Source organism: Lampetra fluviatilis, chromosome 26 (genome assembly GCF_964198595.1).
Source record: "Lampetra fluviatilis chromosome 26, kcLamFluv1.1, whole genome shotgun sequence".
NCBI lineage: Eukaryota > Metazoa > Chordata > Hyperoartia > Petromyzontiformes > Petromyzontidae > Lampetra > Lampetra fluviatilis.
The window spans coordinates 6,316,167-6,341,518 of record NC_136300.1 but is presented as its reverse complement, the minus strand read 5'-3'; the positions used below and the strand labels follow the sequence as shown (position 1 = coordinate 6,341,518).

General features: G+C 51.6%; 1 protein-coding gene across 1 annotated transcript in view; it reads right to left on the bottom strand.

The window, feature by feature from the left end:
- Positions 1 to 4,778: 4,778 nt before the first annotated feature.
- The window catches only part of LOC144942138 (T-box transcription factor TBX20-like), a 34,149-nt gene continuing 13,575 nt past the window's right edge, over positions 4,779 to 25,352 (bottom strand). The window contains exons 2-8 of the mRNA XM_078868898.1: positions 19,197 to 19,509; positions 18,314 to 18,478; positions 17,643 to 17,751; positions 13,974 to 14,132; positions 13,009 to 13,085; positions 6,989 to 7,149; positions 4,779 to 5,188 (exon numbers count right to left, since the gene is read on the bottom strand). Of these exons, the coding sequence (XP_078725024.1) occupies positions 4,779 to 5,188; positions 6,989 to 7,149; positions 13,009 to 13,085; positions 13,974 to 14,132; positions 17,643 to 17,751; positions 18,314 to 18,478; positions 19,197 to 19,509 (1,394 nt within the window). The remainder of the gene's footprint in view (positions 5,189 to 6,988; positions 7,150 to 13,008; positions 13,086 to 13,973; positions 14,133 to 17,642; positions 17,752 to 18,313; positions 18,479 to 19,196; positions 19,510 to 25,352) is intronic.

Here is a 25,352-nt window from a genome sequence, read left to right as displayed (position 1 = left end):
CGTGCCATCTCGGAGACTCGACAATTCAAATGCACCCACTTAGCGCGATGCCAGCCACACGCATGGTGCGTTTCATCATTTGGTAGCACTCACTGAACACGGCTCCACACAGATAGCCCCGGGGTGTTCCGCGCACGTACGAGGCACTGGCGCTTAATATATCGCCGTCCGGATATAAATACATCCGGATCGAGAGCGTCGGTGTGTCGTGCATACCGCTGTCATAGGCCACTGCCCAGTCACTGCGCCCAGACGAACATCAGAATGCGATGGAACAAAAAAATATAATAAAAAAATAGGACGGTTATATTTCCTGTCGCCGAGACGATAAGAAAATCTTGACATTTCTGCCATCTGGTGTTTCTCTCAGAAAAAAAGGGGGAAAATAAGAGTTTGAGCCTCGTCGATGCGTTTAAACAAAATCAGGAATGTGCCGATGCGGTAACATTTGAACTAATCATCAGTTACCCTGTGATTAGTAGGCTGTGGGAAAAGGAAACCACTGTTCTGGAGTATTAAGGCTTGAATTGTCCACGATATCAGGAGAATGTTTTTCAGGCCACATTTAGAAATCAGAGGAAGTTCTTTTGCAGTGACTCACCGAGATTTATCAGAATAGGCAATGACATCCAGTGGACGGGATGGTAGGCGTCTCAAAGACGCGTCGGCGAACAGACGCAAGTGGAGAGGCACTTGCAAGGAGATATCATCGGTGAAGGAAGAGGCCATGCCAGCGCAATAGGCCCAGGGACCAGAAGAAATGTGTCCAGGGTTTGATCACAGATCTATTGTTGGAACAAGTAAAAGAAAACCATTTTTTTTTGGCACGAGCGATGCTGAGAAATGTAGCCTCGGATATGTTTTTACAAAAAAATAGTACAATGACTGAAGTTTGTGTGAATGAATATGGAATGTACTTCCATAAAACTGCTAAGCAAAACAACGTTTACGAGTCACACCAACCAGGGTGATGCTCATTTCCATTTATGGCTTTGAGCCAGTGGTGGAAATTCCACATTCCTATGTCAGGGTTTTCTCCACAGAACCACGACTGATTCACCACGAAGTGGTATTCATTTCCTTGACCTTGCGGGTAGTGAATGGTCGAGTCAAAACTTTACTGGGAATTTAACTCAAGTTTCCAACATTTCAATCGCACGCTCAAAACACACCACCGTGCAGCCAGATGCGCTCTCTTTGTTCGGCAGAAACGTGAAAGAAATTTGTCAAACTTTTGTCCCTTTCAAACCGATTCGAATCATTCCGAACGTCTCGCAACGGCAACAAATTTGGAACCCGACCGTCTCTCGTCGCCAATACTTCACGCCGACAGTGACATCTGCTGCGTTTCCCGCAGCTTTTACCGTCGAGCGCAAACGGCGTTCACTGGGTCTCTCTCGTCGTTGAGCCGATGTTTGGCGCTATGTCGTCAAACCTCGACTAACAAACTCGTTTCTTTAGAACTCTTTGTGTACGCGTTGTTGCCCTTGCCCCGGCACCCACGATTAGCACGGTTGGCTACGTACGGTGCGAAAGAAGTTCAACACACACGCATGCGTGCACAATCGCTTAAGCTCAACTATAAACGTCTACTTGCATGTACGTGTGTTCAACTTCTTTCACACCGTACCTAGCCAACTGTGCCACTTGTTCCCAGTGTCCTGCCCCAGTACAGCCACCCACTGCACATTGACTCGCACGGTACTGATGCGGACCGAACACATATTTGCCGTACGAATGTAGCCCTCTCCGTCGCCGCCGCCGCCGCTGCTTGTAAATAGTTTTGAGTGGGAGCTACGCAAGATTCCCTGCCGAGGTCGTCTGGTGTTCATCACTCTCCTCCGCCTTATCACCGTCGCCCGGGGGGGTGGGGGGTGGGGAAGAAAAAAAAACCACGTGGCACATCTCACGAGCCCGAGAACGCGATGCGCCTTGTAACAGACGCGGCCGTCCACCCCACACGCAGCCCCGACGCCCCCTCCTGAGACGGTGACATCACTACACAGTGTGCGGAACACTTGCTCAGCATTTCACTCTGCCCTGTAGTACGACAACAGAGCTGCACTGCCAGTTTGTAGACATGCGGCGGTGTATGCAAGTCACACGGAGGGGCTACTCTGTGTGCAGCAGAGGGCAGTGAAGCAAAATCCATTGTTGTTGTACTGCACTATGCTCCCACATATATGCTTCCTGCCATCATCACCAATCCACACCGACCAGCATGATGAACCTCCATGACCTGCATATGGGGAGGCCCTCATTCCCAGTTATGATTCAATGAACTGGCATGATTTGGGGTCAGGAATCACTTCTGTTTGGTCTCATATGTAGAGTAACATTGGTAGCCTCGTGCAAATGTCTCGTATGTTCTGCCCAGTTTGTTGTCTCTCGACGATTCCATAAGGCTACAGGAAAATCGTTGTATAATTTGTGTGCGTTATAAACGATCGATTGTAATACGCGCAACGCATTGGCAGCATCACGGGCGTGCGAAATGTATGTTAATCGATGTGTGTTGTCGATGACGGGCTGCATCGACCTCCAACCGGAATTTGAACTCCCGGCACCCGAGGCAATCGAGCGTCACACGCTTGGGGCAAGTTTTCCGCCTCCGAGTCTTGAAGACCGGTACAGCATTTAAGAGTCGTCGCGGCTCGTGATCGCGCAATCAGCGACGGCGGTGACAAGAGCGGGGAGCTGAGCGTGCACTGAAACAAGCCACGTTATACACACGGCGTTAGAGACAAGGCTACGTACTAATAGGGTTTTTCCCTTTTTTTCTGGCAACAAAAACTGACACCTTTTGCAAGGAATCATGCTTACATTAACCACAATACTTGCAGTCAAATGCAAACAAAAAACAATACTCTGATAATTTATGCATTGTCTTTGAAACTGAATGGTCCACACCAGAGACAGCTTTCTTTAGAGCCTAGTCTCATATGGTGTTCGACCATATGACGCCAAAAGGCACACAGTTCAAAGACAACGCACTGCCAGAGTAATGAAAAGGGGAAAAACCCTATTAGTATATTTTGGTACTGGCAAAGGAGGTCCCATGATGAAGGCTACGTACATCAGCGTAACCCCCCCCCCCAACGAACGGTTATCCTTGTGGCCGTCTGGAACGCTCCTCCTTCCGATATTAGAAAGGCCACTGGAGTTGTGCACTTTTCAATCACCCAGTTTGAAAACACATTTCTTTAGAACAGCTTGTTGTGTTTAGTTTGTTGTCCTTCCCCCGCACCTCCGATTAGCGCGGTTGGCTACGTACGGTACGAAAGAAGTTCAACATACGAACGGACAACTACACCGGCAGCCGCTTCCACACATGACAACGGGCCTGCAGCGTTTTCTATAGCGCAGTCGGTGACACATTTTCCCAGCGGTGGCGTTTTAATGAACGTCGTTTTATTTCTCGTCGATTTGAGTGATGCATTCCCCTTCGACTCCATTTGACCGAATTTTGTCATCACATTTTTACAACATTCTCAACCCTGCCGAGCCATGTCAAGCCATCGAGCCATGGCCAGGCAGTGTAGACACTCTTTCGATATCTAATTTAAACTTATACATAGTTATCTGTCTCTCTATATATATTTACTTTATAAGGATCTCGGCTCAATAGATCCGGGATTTAGTGAGTGTGAACAGAGGTTGGGAGTGGAGTGTTTTGAGTACCAGGTTCTATAAACGGACACCAGCGCGCACACACACACTCATGCATCAAGGGAACAGGGAGGATTATTAAGTAAACATATTTCAACCTATGTTTAAAGTGGGGGTTTTTTCTGCTTCTATTCATGAGTGTAATTATCACAGCCAGTTATAGGCGACTGCCAAGATGTTTGAATCTGAACTTTGTAATGTTAGAATGTGTTTGCTGGGCTTCTTTTGCACGTGAGAATCAGAAAATGTATTTATACTGGAGGAATCCGATGAGCTATCAAGCTCTTTTTCACATATGTCCAATAATAAAATTATAATAAAATACAATTGTATTTTATTAAATACAATTGTATTTTATAATGTTTTATTTTCATTATTTCCCTTCTACGTGACTTTACCGAAAGAACCAAGAAGATGAATCCCTGCAGTCACGAAAGCTTTAAATCGAAAAATAAAATTATGATTTCTCAAGATCGAGGATGAACTTTTGGACATTGCGTATTTAAAAAGGGGCTTTACAATTAAACCTGACGATGATGATGACGACGATGATGACTGATCATTTTAACCGAAACCATGGTGATGAGGATAATTTCTGATTTAGGCTGTCACAGCTCTACCGATCAAGTACAGTATATATTCGGGTTAGCTGTATTAAATATACTATTATATACTAAAGCTAACCCGAATATACTATTGGGATAATATTAATGTCAATGCAAATTCTTATTTACATGTTGACGGGAATGATATTTAATTACATTACGATGAATGCAATGGCAATTATGAGAGAGATTATGACCGTAATTATTGAAATGATGATGACGATCACGATGACAGCAGTTATGATGGAAATTATATTATGACAATCGTTCTAAAACGATCACGCTGACAACGACGATGGATAACAAGGCAGTAGCAACGCCAACGATCGGCGGCAGTGCCAACGACGGTGGCCTGATCACGACAACGGTGACAACAACAACAACAACAGCAGCGCCGGTGACAAGCGGACTTCCCAGTACCGTCACCGGCTGCAGTAAAAACAACAACAACAGCAACAACAGCAACAACCCCAAAACAAACAAGCGGCGGCGCGCGATCGGCGCTCATACGAAGTGCGTCATCACGGCCGAGTGGTGCCGCATGCCCTGCATGGCGGCGGCGTACGGTCCCTGCTGGAAGTAGTGGTGGTAGCGCTGCAGGTGGAAGGCCGAGAGGGCCGGGCCGTGCACGCCGGCACCGTGCGCCTGCAGGCCGCCGAGCCGCGCGTAGGCGTGCGCCGCCGCCGCGGCAGCGTGCACCGAGGAGGTGGACGGGGAGATGGAGGAGGAGGTGGAGCAGGCGGAGGAGGACGAAGACGACGAGGAGGAGGAGGAAGAGGAGGAGGCGCACGACGGAGAGACGCGGTCCGGGCGGCCGGGCAGGGGCGCCGCGATGGGCGCGCCGGACGGAGAGAAGGCGTGGGACACCCACGCCCCACCCAGCGCCAGCCCTGCCGTGGAGGTGAAGGCCGAGCCTGAAATCGCACGCGCGAAGCCGGGGGAGTTAGCGCACGGGGAGTTGGCGCACGGGGAGTTAGTGCACGGGGAGTTGGCGCAGGGGGAGTTGGCGCAGGGGGAGTTGGCGCACGGGGAGTTGTTGGCGCAGGGGGTGTCGGCGTAGGGGTGCGAGTGTAGGGGAGTGAGCGCAGGGCTGTGATACACAGGTGAGCACAGGTGTGCGACATACAGGTGTGCGATACACAAATGCGAGTGCAGGTGAGTGATAAACAGGTTGTGAGTGCAAGTGTGCGATACACAGCCGCAGTAATAACCGAGGCGGCCTGCCGGATTCAAACCGCGGAACTCTGTGACAAGTGGCGGGCGCCCTACCACCGGGCCGTGTCAGGCGAGCGGGCGAGTGAGTGAGCGGCCAGGTGGCTGAGCGAGTGAGCGAGCGAGCAAGTAGGTGGGGCAGGTGAGTGAGCAGGAGATTCATAAAGTGAGTGTGTAAGCAGGTGGGACAGGTGAGTGAGTGAGTGAGCGAGTAGGTGGGGCAGGTGAGTGAGCAGGGGATTCGAAAAGTGAGTATGCAGGTGGGACGGGTGAGTGAGTGAGTGAGCAGGGGGTTTATTGAGCGAGCGAGCGAGTCAGTGAGCGAGCAAGCAAGCAGGTGGGACGGGTGAGTGAGTGAGTGAGCAGGGGATTTATTGAGCGAGCGAGTCAGTGGGCGAGCAAGCAAGCAGGTGGGACGGGTGAGTGAGTGAGTGAGCAGGGGGTTTATTGAGTGAGCGAGTCAGTGAGCGAGCAAGCAAGCAGGTGGGACGGGTGAGTGAGTGAGTGAGCAGGGGATTTATTGAGCGAGCGAGTCAGTGAGCGAGCAAGCAAGCAGGTGGGACGGGTGAGTGAGTGAGTGAGCAGGGGGTTTATTGAGCGAGCGAGTCAGTGAGCGAGCAAGCAAGCAGGTGGGACGAGTGAGTGAGTGAGTGAGCAGGGGATTTATTGAGTGAGCGAGTCAGTGAGCGAGCAAGCAAGCAAGTGGGACGGGTGAGTGAGTGAGTGAGCAGGGGATTTATTGAGCGAGTGAGTCAGTGAGCGAGCTAGCAAGCAGGTGGGACGGGTGAGTGAGTGAGTGAGCAGGGGATTTATTGAGCGAGCGAGTCAGTGAGCGAGCTAGCAAGCAGGTGGGACGGGCGAGTGAGTGAGTGAGCAGGGAATTTATTGAGCGAGCGAGTCAGTGGGCGAGCAAGCAAGCAGGTGGGACGAGTGAGTGAGTGAGTGAGCAGGGAATTTATTGAGTGAGCGAGTCAGTGAGCGAGCTAGCAAGCAGGTGGGACGGGCGAGTGAGTGAGTGAGCAGGGAATTTATTGAGCGAGCGAGTCAGTGGGCGAGCAAGCAAGCAGGTGGGACGAGTGAGTGAGTGAGTGAGCAGGGAATTTATTGAGCGAGCGAGTCAGTGGGCGAGCAAGCAAGCAGGTGGGACGGTGAGTGAGTGAGTGAGTGAGCAGGGGATTTATTGAGCGTGCGAGTCAGTGAGCGAGCAAGCAAGCAGGTGGGACGGGTGAGTGAGTGAGTGAGCAGGGAATTTATTGAGCGAGCGAGTCAGTGAGCGAGCTAGCAAGCAGGTGGGACGGGTGAGTGAGTGAGTGAGCAGGGGATTTATTGAGCGTGCGAGTCAGTGAGCGAGCAAGCAAGCAGGTGGGACGGGTGAGTGAGTGAGTGAGCAGGGGGTTTATTGAGCGAGCGAGTCAGTGAGCGAGCAAGCAAGCAGGTGGGACGGGTGAGTGAGTGAGTGAGCAGGAGGTTTATTGAACGAGCGAGCGAGCGGGCGCACGAACCGCGTGGAGGTGCGCCGCATTGCGCGTCGTCCAGGTCGTCGTCGCCGCCGCTGGTAGAGTAGGGGCGCACGGGCGAGCGTGCGTACGTGTGCTTCTGGATGAGGCTGTCGACGCTCTCGCGGCCCGGGCCTCCCGCACACGCGCGCTCCAGGTACACGCTGCTGGCACGCGCGCACAAAGACGAAGATCCCCCACCCCGTGTTATCCTTAACGGACCGTCGGAGCAATGTTTTCAACCTAACACCGGGTGCTAAATTGAGGCCGGGTCGACCTAGGGGAGGCCCAGAACTGGTTCAGATAATCGTGAGTGGTGTTGGCCGTGAGCGGGTATCGAACTCGGCTGGCCAGGTTCGAAGCGCACTCCGCTAACTGCTGCGCTCTACGCACGCACAGACACAAACACACGTGTAGCCTACAGAAACTATTGGGGCAAATGCTGTTCGCGAGCACCGACCAAGACTTGTACGGCACACGAGGGGGCAAGTCGGCAGCACCCTACCCGGCCGTCTTTGTTTCCCCATTGCCGATGTTTTTAGGGACCCACACCAGGTACTCATTTAATGCTCAGTCTACCTTCGGGACGCTCAGGACTGGTTCAATTATGCGTCACCGATGTTGCCTGTGAGCGTGAGCCGCTCTCCCATACACAGACACACACACGCTCATGCCTACACACACGCACGCAAACACACACACGTCAATCAGTAATCTTTACGACCAAGTGAGAGTCAACTGAGACCACACGTCTCTTTTTAAAAAAAGCAGACATAGAAAAAAACGTTCAATGGCTGCCATAAAACTTCAAATGCCAGAAATAAACGCTTACATTTATGAGACAGTAGTTTGATATTCATGGTGAAAATTTTTAACACTAAAGTAATACACAAACTTACACAAATATGCATATGCATGCATCTACACATGATAAGGACAAAGATCCCCCGTATTGCCTTAACAAACTGTTGGGGCTCTTAGCGAGCACCTATGAAGGCCGACACTTCAAACGGCAGGGTGGGTGGCCAGCACCACACCTGGCCGCCTTTGTCTCCCTAGTAGTGATATTTACAGATCGTACCGGGTACTCATTTGAGGCTGAGTCGACCTAATCGTCACTGGTGTTGGCTGCGAACTTGCTCTCGTCATAGGAATGTGGAATTGTGACCAATTGCGCCTACCACAGGAATGTGAAATAATTATTTCAACGGCAGCCGCTTTCAGGATTTGATCGAAACTTTCGCGCAAATGAACACATCGCGGATAAAAGAATCAACGAACGACTCTTTGTTTACAGACCTTTTGCAAATCCACCGCCGGATGAAGGCCTCCCTCCCTATTGCCACGTCAATCATTGGGGATCGTTTTGCCGTACTTCACAACGCCGGCCGCACTACTGCGCCTTGGTGAACTGGTCCCACCCGTTGGGCCGTTTCAGACACCACTCGCCCGCTGAAGTTAGCCGTCGCGTGGAATCGAACTCGGGCTCCCCGGGCTCGGAGCGCAGCGTGCCCAACCACTGCACCCATCCCGTCCCCGCCGCTCACTAACGTACGCACCCCCCCCCCCGCCGTCAGGACTGGATACGTACGCCGGCGCTCATGACATTTACCCCCAACTCTGGTTGGTTGGCCCACAAGCGAGGGACAACAAATAAATTCGCATCTTCCTTAAGGACAGATGCAGATGCGCCGTCATAGCGCAGTCATCAAATTATCATTTATCTTCCCACCGGCTAAATTAGGGGGTAAACACTGGTCTTTGTGTGTGGCAGAAAGCACGACTAATAGCATTGCGTCTGTAAATGTGCCCCCAGAGACCGCGGCTCTGAATTGCTTTCTGGAACTAAAAACAAGCTCTGCTCCCCTAATGCAATCGCGGCCCGACATCCGACTCCACAATAATCGCGTTTGCATTCTAATGGCCATCAAATTGACTTACTCCAAAGCCATTAGTGCCTCGGACAAATCTGTAAGCAAAAATAACATTTAAGAGCTTCCGTTATCGTTTCCCTCTTTTTCTCGGTCTAGTGTTTTTTTTTCCCCCAAGCGCGTGCGCGCGTGCGTGCAAGCGTGCTTACGTGCCAATTGGAGACGCGCAAGGCGTGCGTATTGATCGCGAGTGTCGTACGCGAGGCGAGATTAACAGAAAGAGTTGACATTTCAAGGCGCTCTCTGCCTTCCTCGGGAATATCGCTCAACAGCAGCAAAAACTTAATTCAATTTCATTTTTAAGTAAAGGTCAAAGTGCTCTGGTAAGTGTCGTATGTGTGCGTGTGTGTGCTGAACTTCTCTCGCACCGTACATAGCCAACCGTGCCAATCGGAGGTGTGGGGGAAGGACAACAAACTTAACACATAAAGCATTTAGAAATAAACGCGTTTTCAATCTAGATTATTTAAAAGTGCATAGCTCCAGTGGCTTCCTATTACCGGAAGAGCGTTCCAGACGGCCGCAGAAGCGCAACTGAAAGCGCCGTGCGATGTCGTGGCCGTCTTTGTACGACGGTTAGCCAAAAGCCGGTGCGAGGATGACCAGAGAGTTCGCGTGATAGTTTATGCTCCTTGATGAGATCGGCAAGATCTTGTGGATTATTTGTGGCAAGAACTTTGTGCGTAATAAAGTGTTTGGCGACACTCATCGTTGGTCCTGACCCACAGCGATGGCAATTCCATATTCTTATGACAGGGACCAGTCCATCCTTTATTAAAAACAGCAGCCAACGTTGGCTTTGTTACACCAAGTGTAGGTGTCTCACAAGGTGGTACATATTTTACACACCTTGGAGGGATTATGATGATGACGATGTGGGGTTACCCTCATCGGAAAATGAATTCATTGACCATAAATGTAATTAATTAAACCCAACCAAAAACTTAATGTTATAACCGTGCTTATCTCAGCTGTAAATTTGGCAACAATTTATTTTTCAACTGTAAATGTTTCATGATTCGTGACAGACGGCCACAGCTGGGGGAGGATTTCATCCAGCGGTGGATTGATCACCGCTGATGATAATGACGATTATACACTTTCCTGATATAAACATGGCCCTTCCATAGCAATGTAGAGCTCCCATCCCACCTTTGACTCGAGACTAAACAGAGCTGAGTGTTACCCTCAACCTGTTCGAGCAGGGAGACACCTTTAACTTTAATCCCTACAAGTATACAGTACACACACTTTAGCTGCGGGCCAGGCTTAAGTTTGAGTCATTATCCAATAATTCACGCTGTGGATAAGATCAAAAGGTAACGAACTCAGGCTCGTCATACAAATAATTTCAATCGTTTCATCAATCAAACAAGGTCCAGCCAACATAATAGCACTTACTCTGTTGAACTAAATAATGGTTTCCAGCTCTCTGTGAAATCCACGACTGGACGAAGGCCTCCGAACACATTGCTGGTCTGACTATACTTCACCACGTCAGTCAGTGTGTGTTTCTGAAGGGGGCCCCGACCCTCACGGATATCACTCGCCACTGTCAGCCTTGGCTGGGAATCGAACCCCAGGTCGCAAGTGCACTCACCGCCATGCCACCGTTCCAAGTTTGTAAACATATCGTTGCTTTGCACTACATGTAATTCCTCAACGTCAGTTTGGAATGATAGCTCATGCGTCCGTCCGTACGTACATATTCTATCTGAAGGAGTGGATTTATGTCTGCGACAGAGTGCCTGTTTATGTTGCTAAAGTGTTTTAATTGGACGTTTCAGAGCACCGGGCATATGATCTTTGTTCCCGGTATGGATCTCCGTATCAAACACGAGCGATGCCTCGTGAGCAGCTATTGAATTTCGCTGACGGTGGCTCATGAATAATGAAAAAAAAACGTGCATTTTATTTGGATTTTTTTGTCCAAACGGTCAATATCGCGGCGCATTGTTTGCCCCTAGTCCATTGTGGCTCCTGCGCGCCGCGCCGGGCCGCCGAGAGACGCGCGCGTCTGCTGCACGCGGACGCGGGGAGGGACGCGTAAAACCATTACGAGAGTAGCCGGTGCGAGTCTGGCTGGAGCCGCCGTGACCTCTCCACAATGGGCAGCCCCAGACTCCTCCGGGTGTGTGCGGGGGTGGTGGGGGGGTTGCCGGGCGCTGCATTCGCGCGCCCTCTCGGCTCTGCGCGCCGAGAGGGCCGCAGAGTGTCGGCCCCAACGCTGGCGATCGCGCACGGCCTGGAGCTGGCCACGTCGCTGGCTTGGGATGGGGGGGGGGGGTGGTTCATAGTGGCCGTGTCTGAGACGAAAAACACTAAAACTGAGCTGTGTAGCTATTCTTCACAAGCAACCTGGCTATCACAAATGATAGCCCAACAAAGTGGGGCTTATCGTGTGGAAATTTACAGCGGCCAAATACTCTGCAATCGTGACGTTGATTCTAAATGTGGAGAGGAAAACCAGAGGACCCGGAGGAAAATCCACGCGACCACGGGGAGAGAGACACGCAAACTCCAAACACACAGGCGTCAGGGTCGGGATCGGGATCGAACCCATGACCTCCTGTGTACGGGGCGAGGAGGTTAACATCTCGCCACAGCAACACCAAGCTGGCATCGGAAAAATGGTGCATTTGAATCCTAGACGGAGTGTCTCTGTGTCTTTCTCGCTCTCAGGGGGCTCATGATGGTCGTGTCTGAAACACTGAGCCCGGCATCGTGAAGACGACGGGTTTGAGTCCTGGGCTTGGTGTCTCTCTGGCATGCTCTCTCTGCGGACTCGTGATGGCCGTGTCTGACACATTGAGCTGGCACCAGAGGTGTGGACTCGAGTCATGTGACTTGGACTCGAGTCAGACTCGAGTCATGAATTTGATGACTTGCGACTCGACTTGGACTTGCATAACAATGACTTTGTCCCACCTATGAGATGTGGACTCGAGTCATGTGACTTGGACTCGAGTCAGACTCGAGTCATGAATTTGATGACTTGCGACTCGACTTGGACTTGCATAACAATGACTTTGTCCCACCTCTGGCTGGCACCACTACGAGAACTAGATTTAAGCACTGTCTCTCTTCGTGGGCTCATGGCCACCTATTTTAACAACAAACACACCCCACAATTGTCAAAGTATTTGTCAACTCACCATATTCCCATTGGTTGCAATGAATCAGCAGTGGACTTTCTTTGCTTTGGCAGGAGTGAGTAGGACAACCGCTGTCAACCCCCACAAAGTGGTACTCATTTTATATACCACATAAGCATCGTTGGCTAAGACGACCCTTGACCGGGAATTGCTTGGGTCATGGGTTTGAGCCCTAGGGCTGGGTGCCTCTGTCCATCACTCATCCTGAGAGGACTCATAATGGCCGTGTTCAAGAAAGAGTCAACGCTTCTGGGATCTAGAGTGGCAGAGCACAGGGCTGGGTCTCCACCGCTGGATGAAGAACTCACCACGTGAGAGTTGTTTGACCATATTTTACTTTTATTAATTAAAATTTTAAATTTTTACCTACGTAACTTTACCGAAAAAACCTAAGAATATGTTTGACCATACTTCACCGTGCTGGTCAATGCGGGATGGTACCCAGGAGCAGTTCGGGAGCAGTTCAGCTCCCACTCGCCACTGATTTACTGCTGCCCGAAAACCCAACTCAGGTCACGGGGTTCAGGGTGCATTGCGCTAAGCGCTGAACCACCACTCCACCACTCCGCAGATATATTCATTTGGTAATGATTGTGATTGTGGACATTCCAAGAGCATCAACAATATGCTTACCAGGGATGTAACGCAATGCGTTGATCTGTCGATTGGAATGTCTCCTTACGACTCACCCATGCGTGCATCGGACCGTGCGTGCAAGAAGCAGTTATTTTATATTCGTATATGTTGTATGTCATGAGTTCTCATAAGCCCTCCAAGTGCCACTGTAATAGCTTGCCACGTTACGGCGCTATACAAGTCGTCACTATAATTATTATTGCGACAGATACTGTACTGCACCACAACGTTAAATAAATAAAAATGTATACATTTATCGAATAGCCAGGCGGGGTCAAGTGGTGCTACCGGCCCAAAGACTCACCTTTCCAGGTCGCTGAGGCGTGAGGAGTCACGAAATCCCTTGGCGAATGGGTTGCTGTCGATTTTGAGTTTCGTGATCTGTGGGGACACGCCCAGTACTAAGTTAAGGCCTAGTCAAACCTAGGAGAGGCAATCTATATCAGGTGGACGTCATTCACTAATGATGTGGGACGTGATAAGAATTGGATGCTGGTAATTATCACACCACTCGCAGTGTCCTTTGAAACATCTGTAGGTCTCTTTTTTGAACGCATGCACATGCGTACATAAAGACAAACTTCCCTCCTGTTGCCTTAACACACTTTTGGGGCAAGTGCTGTGAGCTAGCATCTCTGAAGCCCGGCACGGCACACGAGGGGGTGGGTGGCCAGCAACACGCCCGGTCGCCTTTGTCTCCCAAGTGGCGATGTTTACACACCGCACCAGGTAATCATTTGAGGTTGAGTCTACCTAAGGGAGGCCCAGGACCGGTTCAGATAATCGTCACCGGTGTTGGCCGTGAGCGGGAATCGAACTCGGGTGGGCGGTTTTGTAGTGCGCCAACAGCTGCACCACTGCTCCCCACCCACACACGCACACACACGCACACACACGCACGCACACACACACACACACGCACACAAAGATAAAGACAAAGATCCCCCGTATAGCCTTAACAGACTGTAGGGACAAGTGCTGTTAGCGAGCACCTATGAAGTTCGGAACGGTACACGAGGGGGTGGGTGGCCAGCACCACGCCCGACCGCCTTTGTTTCCCCAGTGGCGATGTTTACACACCGCACCAGGTACTCATTTAAGGCTGAGTCGACCTAGGGGAGGCCCACGACCGGTTCAGATAATCGTCACTGGTGTTAGCCGTGAGCGGGAATCGAACCCGGGTCGCCAGGTTCATAGCGCAGCGCGCTAACCACTACACTACCGCACACACACGCACACACACATGCACACACACACACACGCACACACCAGTTGATTCTGGTAGGCGGTGACGGCCGTGAAGACAGTTTCTGGAAACACGAATGTGCGGAACTCCTCCGACTTGAGGTTGACAAGGGACGAGGTGTGGTCCATCTTCTTGATGATGTGCACGCGCGGTTGGTACTTGTGCATGGAGTTGAGGATTATCTGGAGACGAGCAACGGAGGAGAGTCACACAAATGGTGGAGGCAACAGAAGCATCAGCAGTAGCTGCAGAAGCAGCAGCAGTAGCTGCAGAAGCAGCACCAGTAGCTGGAGAAGCAGCAGCAGTAGCAGCAGCAGTAGCTGCAGAAGCAGCAGCAGTAGCTGCAGAAGCAGCAGCAGTAGCAGCAACAGGGGCAGCACCAGCAGAAGCACCAGTAGCTGCAGAAGCATCAGCAGTAGCTGCAGAAGCAGCAGCAGCAAAAGCAGTAGCACCAGCAGAGGCAGCAGCAGCTACAGAAGCAGCAACAGTAGCAGAAACAGGGGCAGCACCAGCAGAAGAACCAGTAGCTGCAGAAGAAGCATCAGCAGTAGCTGCAGAAGCAGCAGCACCAGCAGAGGCACTGGCAGGATCAGAGTAGCAGCAGGAGCAGCAGTGACAGGGTTAAAGGGTGGTCTCAGTAACAGTGCTCACTCAGCAACACTCCGGGGTGAAAGGTCCTGCCTGTTTAGAGAAACATTACCCGATTCTAATATATGCTGGTCGCACACGTCTGGTTCACAGCACAATGCACTCACCACAAATACAAGTACAAAAATCACCCACACACGCGCACACACACACACAGACGCACGTACATACACTCCCGCCCACACACGTATTTACGATAAAAAGTAATAAGTAACTTAGAGCTCTTTGTCAATCCACTGCTCTGCTGTTTTGCGGAGATTGCTTGGAGATACGTTAACATGAAGACCAGAGTGGGTAGGTGAAGGGAGTGGTCAGGACCAGTTCAAATATCATGGCCACTTGGAATTGAACTCAGGTCGCCATGTCCAGTGCGCTATGTGTGGAAACCAACGCAGTACCAGCAACGAAAATCGAATCCAAACATATGAGCACCATTGTTATTTGGAGTTCCCTCTTTGGCCAAACTGCCACTTATGCCAATAAAAAAGTTGGCATAAGTTGCAAAATGAAACACTTTAATAACTCATTGTAACATTTCACATCAACCGGACAATGCGCGGCATTACGTAATGTGGGGGCGGGGCGGGGGGGGTGAGCTGGGTGGGTGAGCTGGGGGGGTGAGCTGGGGGGTGAGCTGGGGGGGTGAGCTGGGAGGGTAAGCTGGGGGGGTGAGCTGGGGGGTGAGCTGGGGGGGTGAGCTGGGGGGTGAGCTGGGGGGTGAGCTGGGTGGGTGAGCTGGGGGGGTGAGCTGGGGGGTGAGCTGGGGGGTGAGCTGGGGGGGTGAGCTGGGAGGGTGAGCTGGGTGGGTGAGCTGGGGGGTTGAGCTGGGGGGGTGAGCTGGGGGGGTGAGCTGGGGGGTGAGCTCTCTGCACAGGATATTGTACACAGCACAACACAACGTGCCGTGTGCCACGTATCCAGATTTATCGTGCGTCAGTAAATTGCTCGTGACATCGGCTCACAATGCCTCGGCCTTGTGGGATCCGCAGTGTCCTCAAGCGAGCAGATGCCATTTCTTTGATCCCATTTCCCCGGCGCGTTATCGGATGATACGGGACTGGACGCGCCTGCTCTTGAGCCAGCTCAGGAATAATCCCGCTAAAGGATGCCCCCTCCCACCCGGCCGCTATCCAGGCGCGCAAGGCGGCGCCTAATGAGAAACGTAAATATTCCTGCAGAGACGCGCGCGGCGCTCACAATCGTGATCTCATTACAGCCTGAGACAGCGGGTATGGGGGGGGAGGGTCAGTGGATGGGTGAGGGTTAAAATCCGCGCAAACGTCAAGCGCCGTGATTGAAATGCTGTTCATTTGTTACCGCCCGTCAAGTCTCCGCAGGCAGGTTTTACGTTTCTGTAATCGCGCACGGAGCCGTAATTTATTGCCGCGTTTTAATTCTGGCGGCGCTCGGCGGGAGATATTTTTTGCCCGAGTGCTCGTGGATGAATGTCAGTGGTAAGTGAGCCTGATTAAGGACCCACGTCCCAATTGGTAAACCGCCCGTGCTAATGTTGCTTATGAAGTGTGCGTCGTCAGATTAACTTAGCACTCGCATTGCTCACAGGAGTTCGAATACAAATGACCATCGGCACCGTTGCGTTTAAAGTGAGCAACGTGTTATTGTAGAGCTATAGAGTCTATGGACTTGACAAGGACACTTTCATCATCGGTCAGAATCCACCAACGGTGATGTGATACAGCAGGTAGGTTATTGCGCTAACTGTGTGGAGTTTGATTTTTTCCTCCCGTCAGCCGAGATGAGTACCGGCCCATGCTCGTTTCAGCAAAGGGGACGCACTAAAGATTCGTTTGGTCTTTATTAATTGAAGTATATTCCAGTTGCGACTTTCATAATCACGTCACGGCAATTAATATATTTCCATTTGGGACACTACCAAAATGCAGTGTGTGTCAGACAGCCGGCCTCTGGAAAGCGACTTCACAGATCAACTCAATTGCTTCCAATCCACACTTGGTGTATCTATGTATGGGGCGCCGCGGTGGAGAGATGTTAACTCCCTCGCCTGGTATGCAGGAGGTCGTGGGTTAGATCCCGATCTTGACGTCTGTATATTTGGAGTTTGCATGTTCTCTCACTCTCTCTGTGGTCGTGGGGATTTTTCTCCGGGTCTTCCGGTTTTTCCCTCCAAATTTATAAACATGCAAACACAGTGTTTGGCTGCTATAAATTTGGCTGCTATAAATTTGCCTGTTATAAATTTCCACGCAATTAGCCACTTTGTTGAGTCAGCTACTATTCGTGGCCAGGTCGTATCTGAAAAAGAGCTATACAGCTCAGTGGGCCTTACCTAGTAAAATAAAATAAAATGTTTCATAGTTTTTATGCATGCTGAACTTCTTTCGCATCGTATGTAGCCAACCGTGCTCACCGCTGGCGCTGCACCCGCTCACGTGCCGCCCTGTTAGAGCGGCGTTCATCACGGGGCTAGCGAACCAAGGCTCTTGTATACCTCAAAGCTGGCAGAATGGCAAATTAAGTGAAAGCTAAATATGTTAAAAACCCAAATATGTTAAGAACCCAGTTTATTTACTGGTGGCTGCCCAGATTGAAATCCACAAATTCAAATTGATACCAGCTCGGTGCTCTGACATGTATCATCTCTAGCCCCTTGCCGACTACATTTTTTTGAAAGCTCGATTGAAAATTCACTTCTTTGGAATTGCTTTTTGTTTTTAGTTTAATGTCCTTCCCCCACACCTCCAATTAACATGGTTGGCTACGTACGGTGTGGAAGAAGTTCAACATACAAATATACACTCACCACTCCCCTCCATCGCACCCCTTGCCTCCAACCATGCCTTTCATGCACCCCCCACCCCCATCCGCCACCTCCCAATGATATTAAACTCAAGCTCTGGAAAAACATATTTTTCCAGAGCTCAGCCTCGGACAGCTCCCGGCTGAAATGAAAACCCTGGCCAAACACGGTTGCCGATGAGCCGGAGAGTTCTAGCGCGTGGCGAGGGCAGCGGCACGCCCTGGGAAGTCCGCCGCCCGGCGGAGGGCGGGCGGGCGGCACTCACGTGGCCGTGCTGGTCCAGCTCGTTGTTGGTGAGCTTGAGCTTCTCGAAGGAGACCATCTGCTTGTGCAGCTGCTCGCCGGCAAACGGCGAGTCCGGGTGCACGTACAGCCTGCACGCACGCACCACGCGCACACAGACGAGGTCCCACACCGTGCAGCCTACGTAAGACCGTGTGGGGGCCGGTGGTGGCGTTAGTGAGCGCCTATTAAGGTGTATGAATGGCCAAGTCGTTGAGCGGTAGTTTGTGATGTTCTGTCTCTCGGTCCTCTTTATCCCCACAACAAGCTAAACACAAAAATCAGTTCTAAAGAAATGAGTTTGCAATCTAGGTGATTTAAAAGTGCATAGCTCCAGTGGCTTCCTAATATCGGAAGAGCGTTCCAGACGGTCGCGGAAGCGCATCTGAAAGCGCCACGCGATGCGGTGACCGTCTGTGTCCGATGGCTCGCCAAAAGCCGCTGCGAGGATGACCGGAGTGCACGTGTTGGTTGATGCTCCACACGTCTTAGCCTTTTTTGCAACTCTTCTCACGAGGGCCTCTGCTCTCCCGAACGTTGCTGGCTCATCTCGAGGCAGCGCAATGAAGCAGCGTGAATGGGTGTGCCCCTGCACGGGCGGCACAGTGGGGCGGGAGGTGGTGCGGGCGTGTCGAGCGAGCGCGCGTGTTGCACCTCGCGGGTAGCGGAGGGTCGGCCTTGCCCGCCACGAGCCAGGAGGAGCGGTGGTACGCGTAGCGGTAGCGCTTGTTGTCCACGGGCACGATGTCCATGAGCACGATGTACTTCGCGTCGGGCTCCACTCCTCCGAACGACACGCGGATCGTGGGGAACATGCGTCTGCGCAAAAAACAAAGGTCCCCCAGTGTAGTGTCAATAGACCGTTGGTAGGGCAAGTGCTGTCAGCGAGCGCCTATGAAGGCCGGCACTGTGGCGCACGAGGGGGTGGGTGGCCGACACCGCGCACGTGACGCCTTTGTCTCCCAAGTGGTGACGTTTACACACCGCACCAGGTACTCGTTTGAGGTTGAGTCGACCTGGCGGAGGCCCAGGACCTGCTCGGATAATCGTGACTGGTTTCGACCGTGAGTGGGAATTGAACGTAGCACAGTGTGCTAACCACTACACTACCGATCCACACTACAGCACACACACACACGTACGTGCATAGCTTTATTATATAGTTCAGATCTAACAGATGTGGGGGGGGATCGTGATCTCGAAGTGGGGGGGGGGGCATTTGAGTTCCCCCAGTAATTTATTCCCATTTACAGCATTGGATGAAACCCCGAAAACCCGTCGACCCGTCGGACAGCTGTAACAGCGTGAGCTCGAAAAACCCACGTGGCCGAATTACCGGGTCCGCTGGTAGCCTCCAGTCGGTGGCAGGCCACTAGTCGCAACAGTCACAGCAGGGGGGAATACTTGGTGTGGTGTGTCGGGGGTGGTGGGAGTGGTGGGGGTGGTGGGGGTGGTGAGGGTGGTGGGGGTGGTGGGAGTGGTGGTGGGGGTGTGGGGGGTAGGACCTGTACCGACACGGCCGGGCCGCTGCTCGTACCGGCCGGATTTGGTGATGATCATTTCGGTGCCGAGCTCGTGGAACTTCTCCCACAGCTCCTTGGTCTCCAGGGCGCAGGTGACGCTCGCCAGCTCCGCGCTGGGAGCCGGCGACCCCCCCGGGGGGATCAGAGCCTCCATCCCCGGCGCCGCCGCCGCCGCCACCGCCGCCACCGCCGCCACCGCCGCTGGGCCGCCCCTGCTCCTCGTCGAGACGTCCGCTGCCCCCGCCGGGTCAGCCACGGACGACGTGACGCCGTCGTCGCCCTCCTCCTCCTCCTCGTCCCGCCTCGGCGAAGCCTCCACGAACTTCTCTGCAGAGAGTTGCCGTGGGGGGGGGGGGGGTGTGGGAGGTCAGGGTCGGTGGCGTTGTCGCTCGGCCCCAGGTGGTGGTGTCCGGGGCTCTACCGAGCGTGCAGGCGGTGGAACTGCACCGGGCACCGCGGGCCAGAGAGGACTCAAGTGCCGGTAGGGAGATGCGGGGCCGGGGGAAAATCCCACTGAGTGGGCCCCTCCACCCCCGGCACACCTTCAGACTAGACCGGAAGTATTACTACCGACACCGTGACGTCATCAAATCGAAAGGATTCCTCCAGTCCTTGATAATGATTCTGATTCTGAAGCACGGGGGGTGGGGGGGGCCAAAGCAGGGCGCACAGGGCGGTCGCCCCGATTCGCCGTGTACCCTCGGGACGACTCCCAGTGCTGGGCTACAAAGAAGGGGGAACGCTGGAGAGGGAGGGTACCCCCCCCTACCCTCCCCCCCCTCCTCCTACCCCCCTCCTCCTACCCCCCTCCTCCTACCCCCCTACCCTCCCCCCTCTCCTCCTACCGGTTTTATTTGCTGCACCGGGGCCTATGCCAACACCGCTACGCCACTGCTTCGTATAGTCTCGTAAACCTTTTGGCTTTTCTCACGGAGAGATTATTCATGTTGTGAGCATGTCACTTCATAATAATGCTGTTTGACTTTGCATGGGTGGAGCGGTGGCACAGTGGTTAGCGCACTGCACGATCAACCCAGTGGCCCGACTTCAATTGCCGGCATCAGCGGCCACGATTCCTGGGCCCCGGCCCCGTCATCTATCCGCACTGTCCAGCGTGGTGAAGTATGGTCAAACAAACATGGCAAAAGGGCGGCCACGTACCGTTAGAACTGGTCTGGTGGTGTTGCTTTATTCGTGACGTGGTATTTCATCGCATTGTTGGGTTTTTATGACCGTAAATGTGGTGTTGGTGTTTTCCTATTGTGGCAATTACATTTTCGGTGCAATCGTTATTCCTGTTGTTAGAGCGCTGGTGCCCATCATGGGAGTGGAACTTACACCACCTGAGTCACGAATGAAATTGCGCGTCTGCCCGTTGGTAACTTGCGGAATGAAAAACACTGAGGATTCCAATGTTTGTTTACTGCCATGAACACAGATTGATATATGCTATCTTTAGAGAATTTATGTTGAAGAATTCATACATTCCCCTTAAATGTAACCAGGGAAGTCTCACTGAATCTAAAGACTAATTTTCAGGTGGACCCCACATTGGGATATATGGCCAATTTCACGAATGTGTGTAGGACGTCACATGGGTTATATGTCCACACCTCTTAATGCAATACTACGGTAGTGATGTAACCTACACGCTATGTTGACAGCCTGAATGTCACCTGAAAGTACATTTTTCTCACGGATCTGCAAACCCGTGTCGAATAACCATGATTATGGGAACATTTCTGCGAAAAAGAGAGCTCTATCTGTTTTGGTTGATTCTTCATGAACCTGAGCTGAGTGAGATTTCGTGGCACGATAAGCGGCAACAAATAATTAAATAACATGCACAGCTAAACGTCCGTCTCACTCCGTATGATTAACACTGCAGTCCACAAACCCGCAGCCCTTCCAAAAAGCGTGCTTTACAGCAGCATTTGTTTATTAAGAAACGCACCCCGGAACGGTTTTGACCCCGTCAAGTCTAATCAGTAAGGCCGTGGCCCATTACACGAATGCCACTGGGTTTCTAGGTGGTATCAGAGGCAGAAGCCCTCGAGGAAACCCGATGGGACCCAATCGGTGAAGTACGACACAGATGGCACCACCACTTGTACACGCAGCAGCGTAGCGTGGCTTGCGTAAACCCTGCTACGTGGTACGATATCTCCCCTCGTCGTAGCCCAGCGCCCGGGGTCCCTTTCCTTCTGCCCGTGGGCCCCCGATGCATTTCCACCGCTTCAAGGAAGTCAGCGGCATTGCACGTCTCGGTGTCGACTGGCAAAGGTCGCTTGCTCGCACGCGCCGTTAGCGGCCACTCCACGACACCGACCTTCACCCCGGCCAATCCTGCGGGCGATTGAACCGCGGTTTCAAACGGAGGTGGCAAAACGCGAACAGCCTCAACTCGGGAGCCTGCGAAAACCACGAACGTGTTCCGTTGTCTCTAAGCCAGCGTGTCGGAGTTGGGGTTGGCAGACCACACGCAGGTCACGGTGGGTTGTGGAAACCTGTACAGTTTCCACAACGCGGTGGGCCAGTGGGCGACAGTACAGCAAGTAGGTACTTGAGCAATCTGCAGGTGTCTTTGAGGGCCATCATCTCGATCTTCTTCGAACGCTACGGTTTTCCTCCCGCACTCAAAAAAGCATCTCCTGGACATCTGTGATAAAGAGCTTCATAGCTCATTGGATTCCTCCAACATAAAACAAATATTCTGATTCTGTATCCAAGCTGAGAAACGGCCAAACGTGAAAAGCAGGACTCTCCTGAAAATTAGTCTCGAGACTAAATGAGTGTTCCCTGGATCGTTTAACATCTACAACGGCACAGGGGAGGCTGCAATGACGAAATAAAGGATTAGCGATAACGGAGGGGGCCTTGGGAGCAAATCAACGGAACGTGCCCGACCTCACCAGATATGGGAAGCTAAGCGGCGCGCAGTCTGGACTGCACTTGGATGGGTGGCCACCGCGTACGAATGTGTTGTGGACATGGTACACCAACGTGTACACTCCACCACCTTCACCGACCTACACCGACCAGCGTGGTTAAGTGTGGCAAGAATAACGCCCACGATCTGCACGGTATGGAGGAGGCCCTCATCCAGTTGTGGATTTACAAAAGGGCTGTATGCGTGACAATGCTTAAACATCAATACGTGCCTTACATCGCGCACCCATGATGTAACTATTTCTCTGTAAATTTTGATTTAAAGCTATCGTGACTGCAGCGATTCATATTTTTGATTCTTTCAGTAAAGTCACATAGAAGGAAAATAATAAAATAATATTAATATTAAACAATACAAATTCTCACGACGTTTCGACTGCAACACAAGCAATCATCATCAGGTGTGAAATCCACAGCAAAAAAAAAATTCTTGCAGTCGAAACGTCGTGAGAATTTTTATTGTTTTATATTTATATTATTTCCCTTCTACGTGACTTTACCGAAAGAACCAATAATATATTTCTCTGTAGTGCAATCTTTTGGTCTAGGGGACCCCCTAAAGGCGTTTGTCCCTCTGAAGCTTGCCAGAATTGAACCTGCATAGTGCTTGGATAGGTGACTAGGGTACCGCAGGCAGGGTTAGTGGATCACGATTAGATCACAGTGCATTGTGGACAGCCATACAGGGCAGCGAGGTGGTGAACGGTGGGTGTGAGTAGAGCAAGCGGGCTCTTAATCGGTGCGGAGACGTTTAACAATGAGTTGTGAAGGTTCGTTTTTACATTTATTAACGCGAGGCCACGTGTCATCAAGACATTCGAAATTGTATATTGCCGTGTCTTCGCCCGAATTTAATATGATCTGGCTGCCGCCATGACTCGGTGTGGAGCGGTAAAGGTCACACAAACACACAGACCGTGTTACACCACCCCCTGTCAGTGACTCACTAATCCCACAGCACGCACGTGGTCGCAGACGCGGTTACACGCACGGCCCGTTTGTCAATCCGCTGCTGGATGAGAACCTTCCCATCGCCCCTAACGGCTCCACCTGCCCAGATTTCTTCACCGCGCCGGCGAGTATGTTGCCCGTGGACTCAGGGAACCCAGCGGCAGCCCGAGGTCGATTTCCGCCGATGATTATCTGGGCACGGTCCTAGGCCTCCCTTAGGTCGACTCAGCCTCAAATGAGTAGTCGGTGTGGTGCGTAAACGTCGCCACTAGGGAGATAAAGGTGTGGTGCTGGCCACCCACCCTCTCGTTTGCCGTGCCGGCCTTCATAGGTCCTCTCTAAGAGCACTTGCCCCAACAGCCTGTTAAGGCTATACGGGGGACCTTTGTCTTCGTGAAGAATGAGGAGCATGCATGTACAGCACAACAGTGATTTGTATTGAGGCACTGCCTCTCTGCTGACCACCCCGTTTGCAAATCCCGCAGCTGCCTGTGACAACGTGGCATGCATGGCCGTCACCCATCACAGCGATATTCAGGCTCAGACCTGCTTAGCTTGAGAGATTGGGCACAGTTGAGGACACGCTATCTTTAGGTGCCGTTGCGGGCGTGTGATACATTTTACATTTTAAAGACAAGGTAAGAGAAAACAATAAATATTAAACATATATTGTAAAACGTATATTAAAAACAGATGTGTAATTATATTACGCGAATAGGTTGCCTCTGCCATGAAAGTCAACACCACAGTTCCCCACAACAACAGCACGCATCGCATTTATAGGCATTATTACGAATACCGATGAATTTTAACTTTCTAGTTTCACGTTGACATTCTATACATTCATGGGCAATGCACTTGTACAAAGAGCCAGGTATGATAGCAGTACCATTCACTTAACCAGGTCGTAGCCGAGTCTCAAGAGTTGTTCATCAGGGCCTGCAGCGGCGTGGATTTGGTCGTGACTTTTTTTTTATTTTGCGAGTGTTTGACCATGATTGCCCAAGGCACCTTTGAGATTCTGAAGCATTGATTGTTAATGCCCGAGCCTCGGTGAGGCAGACCAAGCCACCTTTCGGGTTATTATGCTTCAGCGCTGATGCCCAAGGCTGGCAGATTCTCCTTTGAGAGCAACAGGAGCCGCAATGTCTTCAACGCAAGTGTCCGACTCCCAATCTGAAGGTTTCAAGTTCAACTCTCAGGTCGGGTGCGTTGACTCGGCTGAACGTTACCCTCCCGTGGAAAGTCAACGATGGCCCTTCTGTAGATGGACCGGGCCCTGCCATGGAAATGTGGGATTTACAGCGATGGTCACCCATAATTTCTCAATTGAGCACTGACGTTGGAATAGACTGCGTAGTGGGGAGCATTAACATAACTATGCCACGTGGCTGTATGAAGCAATAAATGGGCGACGTCTTACCAGTGACTTGTTGAGTATGCATGGATTACGCAACAGCTGATCATCGCCAAGCGAGAGATGTTCATTCTAACGGTGTTCTCTATAGCGGCTGTAATGCTGAAATCAGACACAACTGTTGAAAAATATAAGAATAGGCTTTCGTCTTTCTGGCAATAAAACGACGGGTGTTAAGATGTTCAAACACCAAATCGATACCTATTCCAAGGCATCGAGTCTGCGTTAACCACACGTACTTGTGGCAAAACATGAAAGCAAACGGGCTCTGATAATTATATATGATGAATTGTCTTTGAAAACTGATTGGCCTACACCAGTCAGCCTTCTTTATGGCCTAGTCTCACCACCGGTGTTAGACTAGAGAACGCCAAAAGGCGAACAGCACAAAGGAAATGCAAGCATCAAAGTATGAATATCTCGGGTCGAGCAGTTATATTTATAGGACCTTTTTGCCAGCATCAAAATGTCGAGGAAAAAAAAAATAAGAGACAACTACAGTCGAGCATATTCTCATAACCGGAATCATTCGAAAAAATAAAAATTCTCCGACGTTTCCAACACCCCCGACCCAAAAAAATATGACCCCTTAAAATGTCCGGGAATCAATTTGGAAATGGCGCGGTGGCGCAGCGAATAGCGAACGGCGCTTTAAATTCGGGACGCCGAGTTCGATTCCCGACCACGGCTAACACCCGCGGCGAGAGATAACTGAACCGATTTCTCGACCCCCATTCTTGCCTAACCCACACTGACCGGCACGGTGAAGTATGGTCAAAGTGTCAAACAACTCCCCCCCGCGAACCATCCAGCCATCATCCAGCAGTGGACTGACGAAGGCGGTGTTACGTCT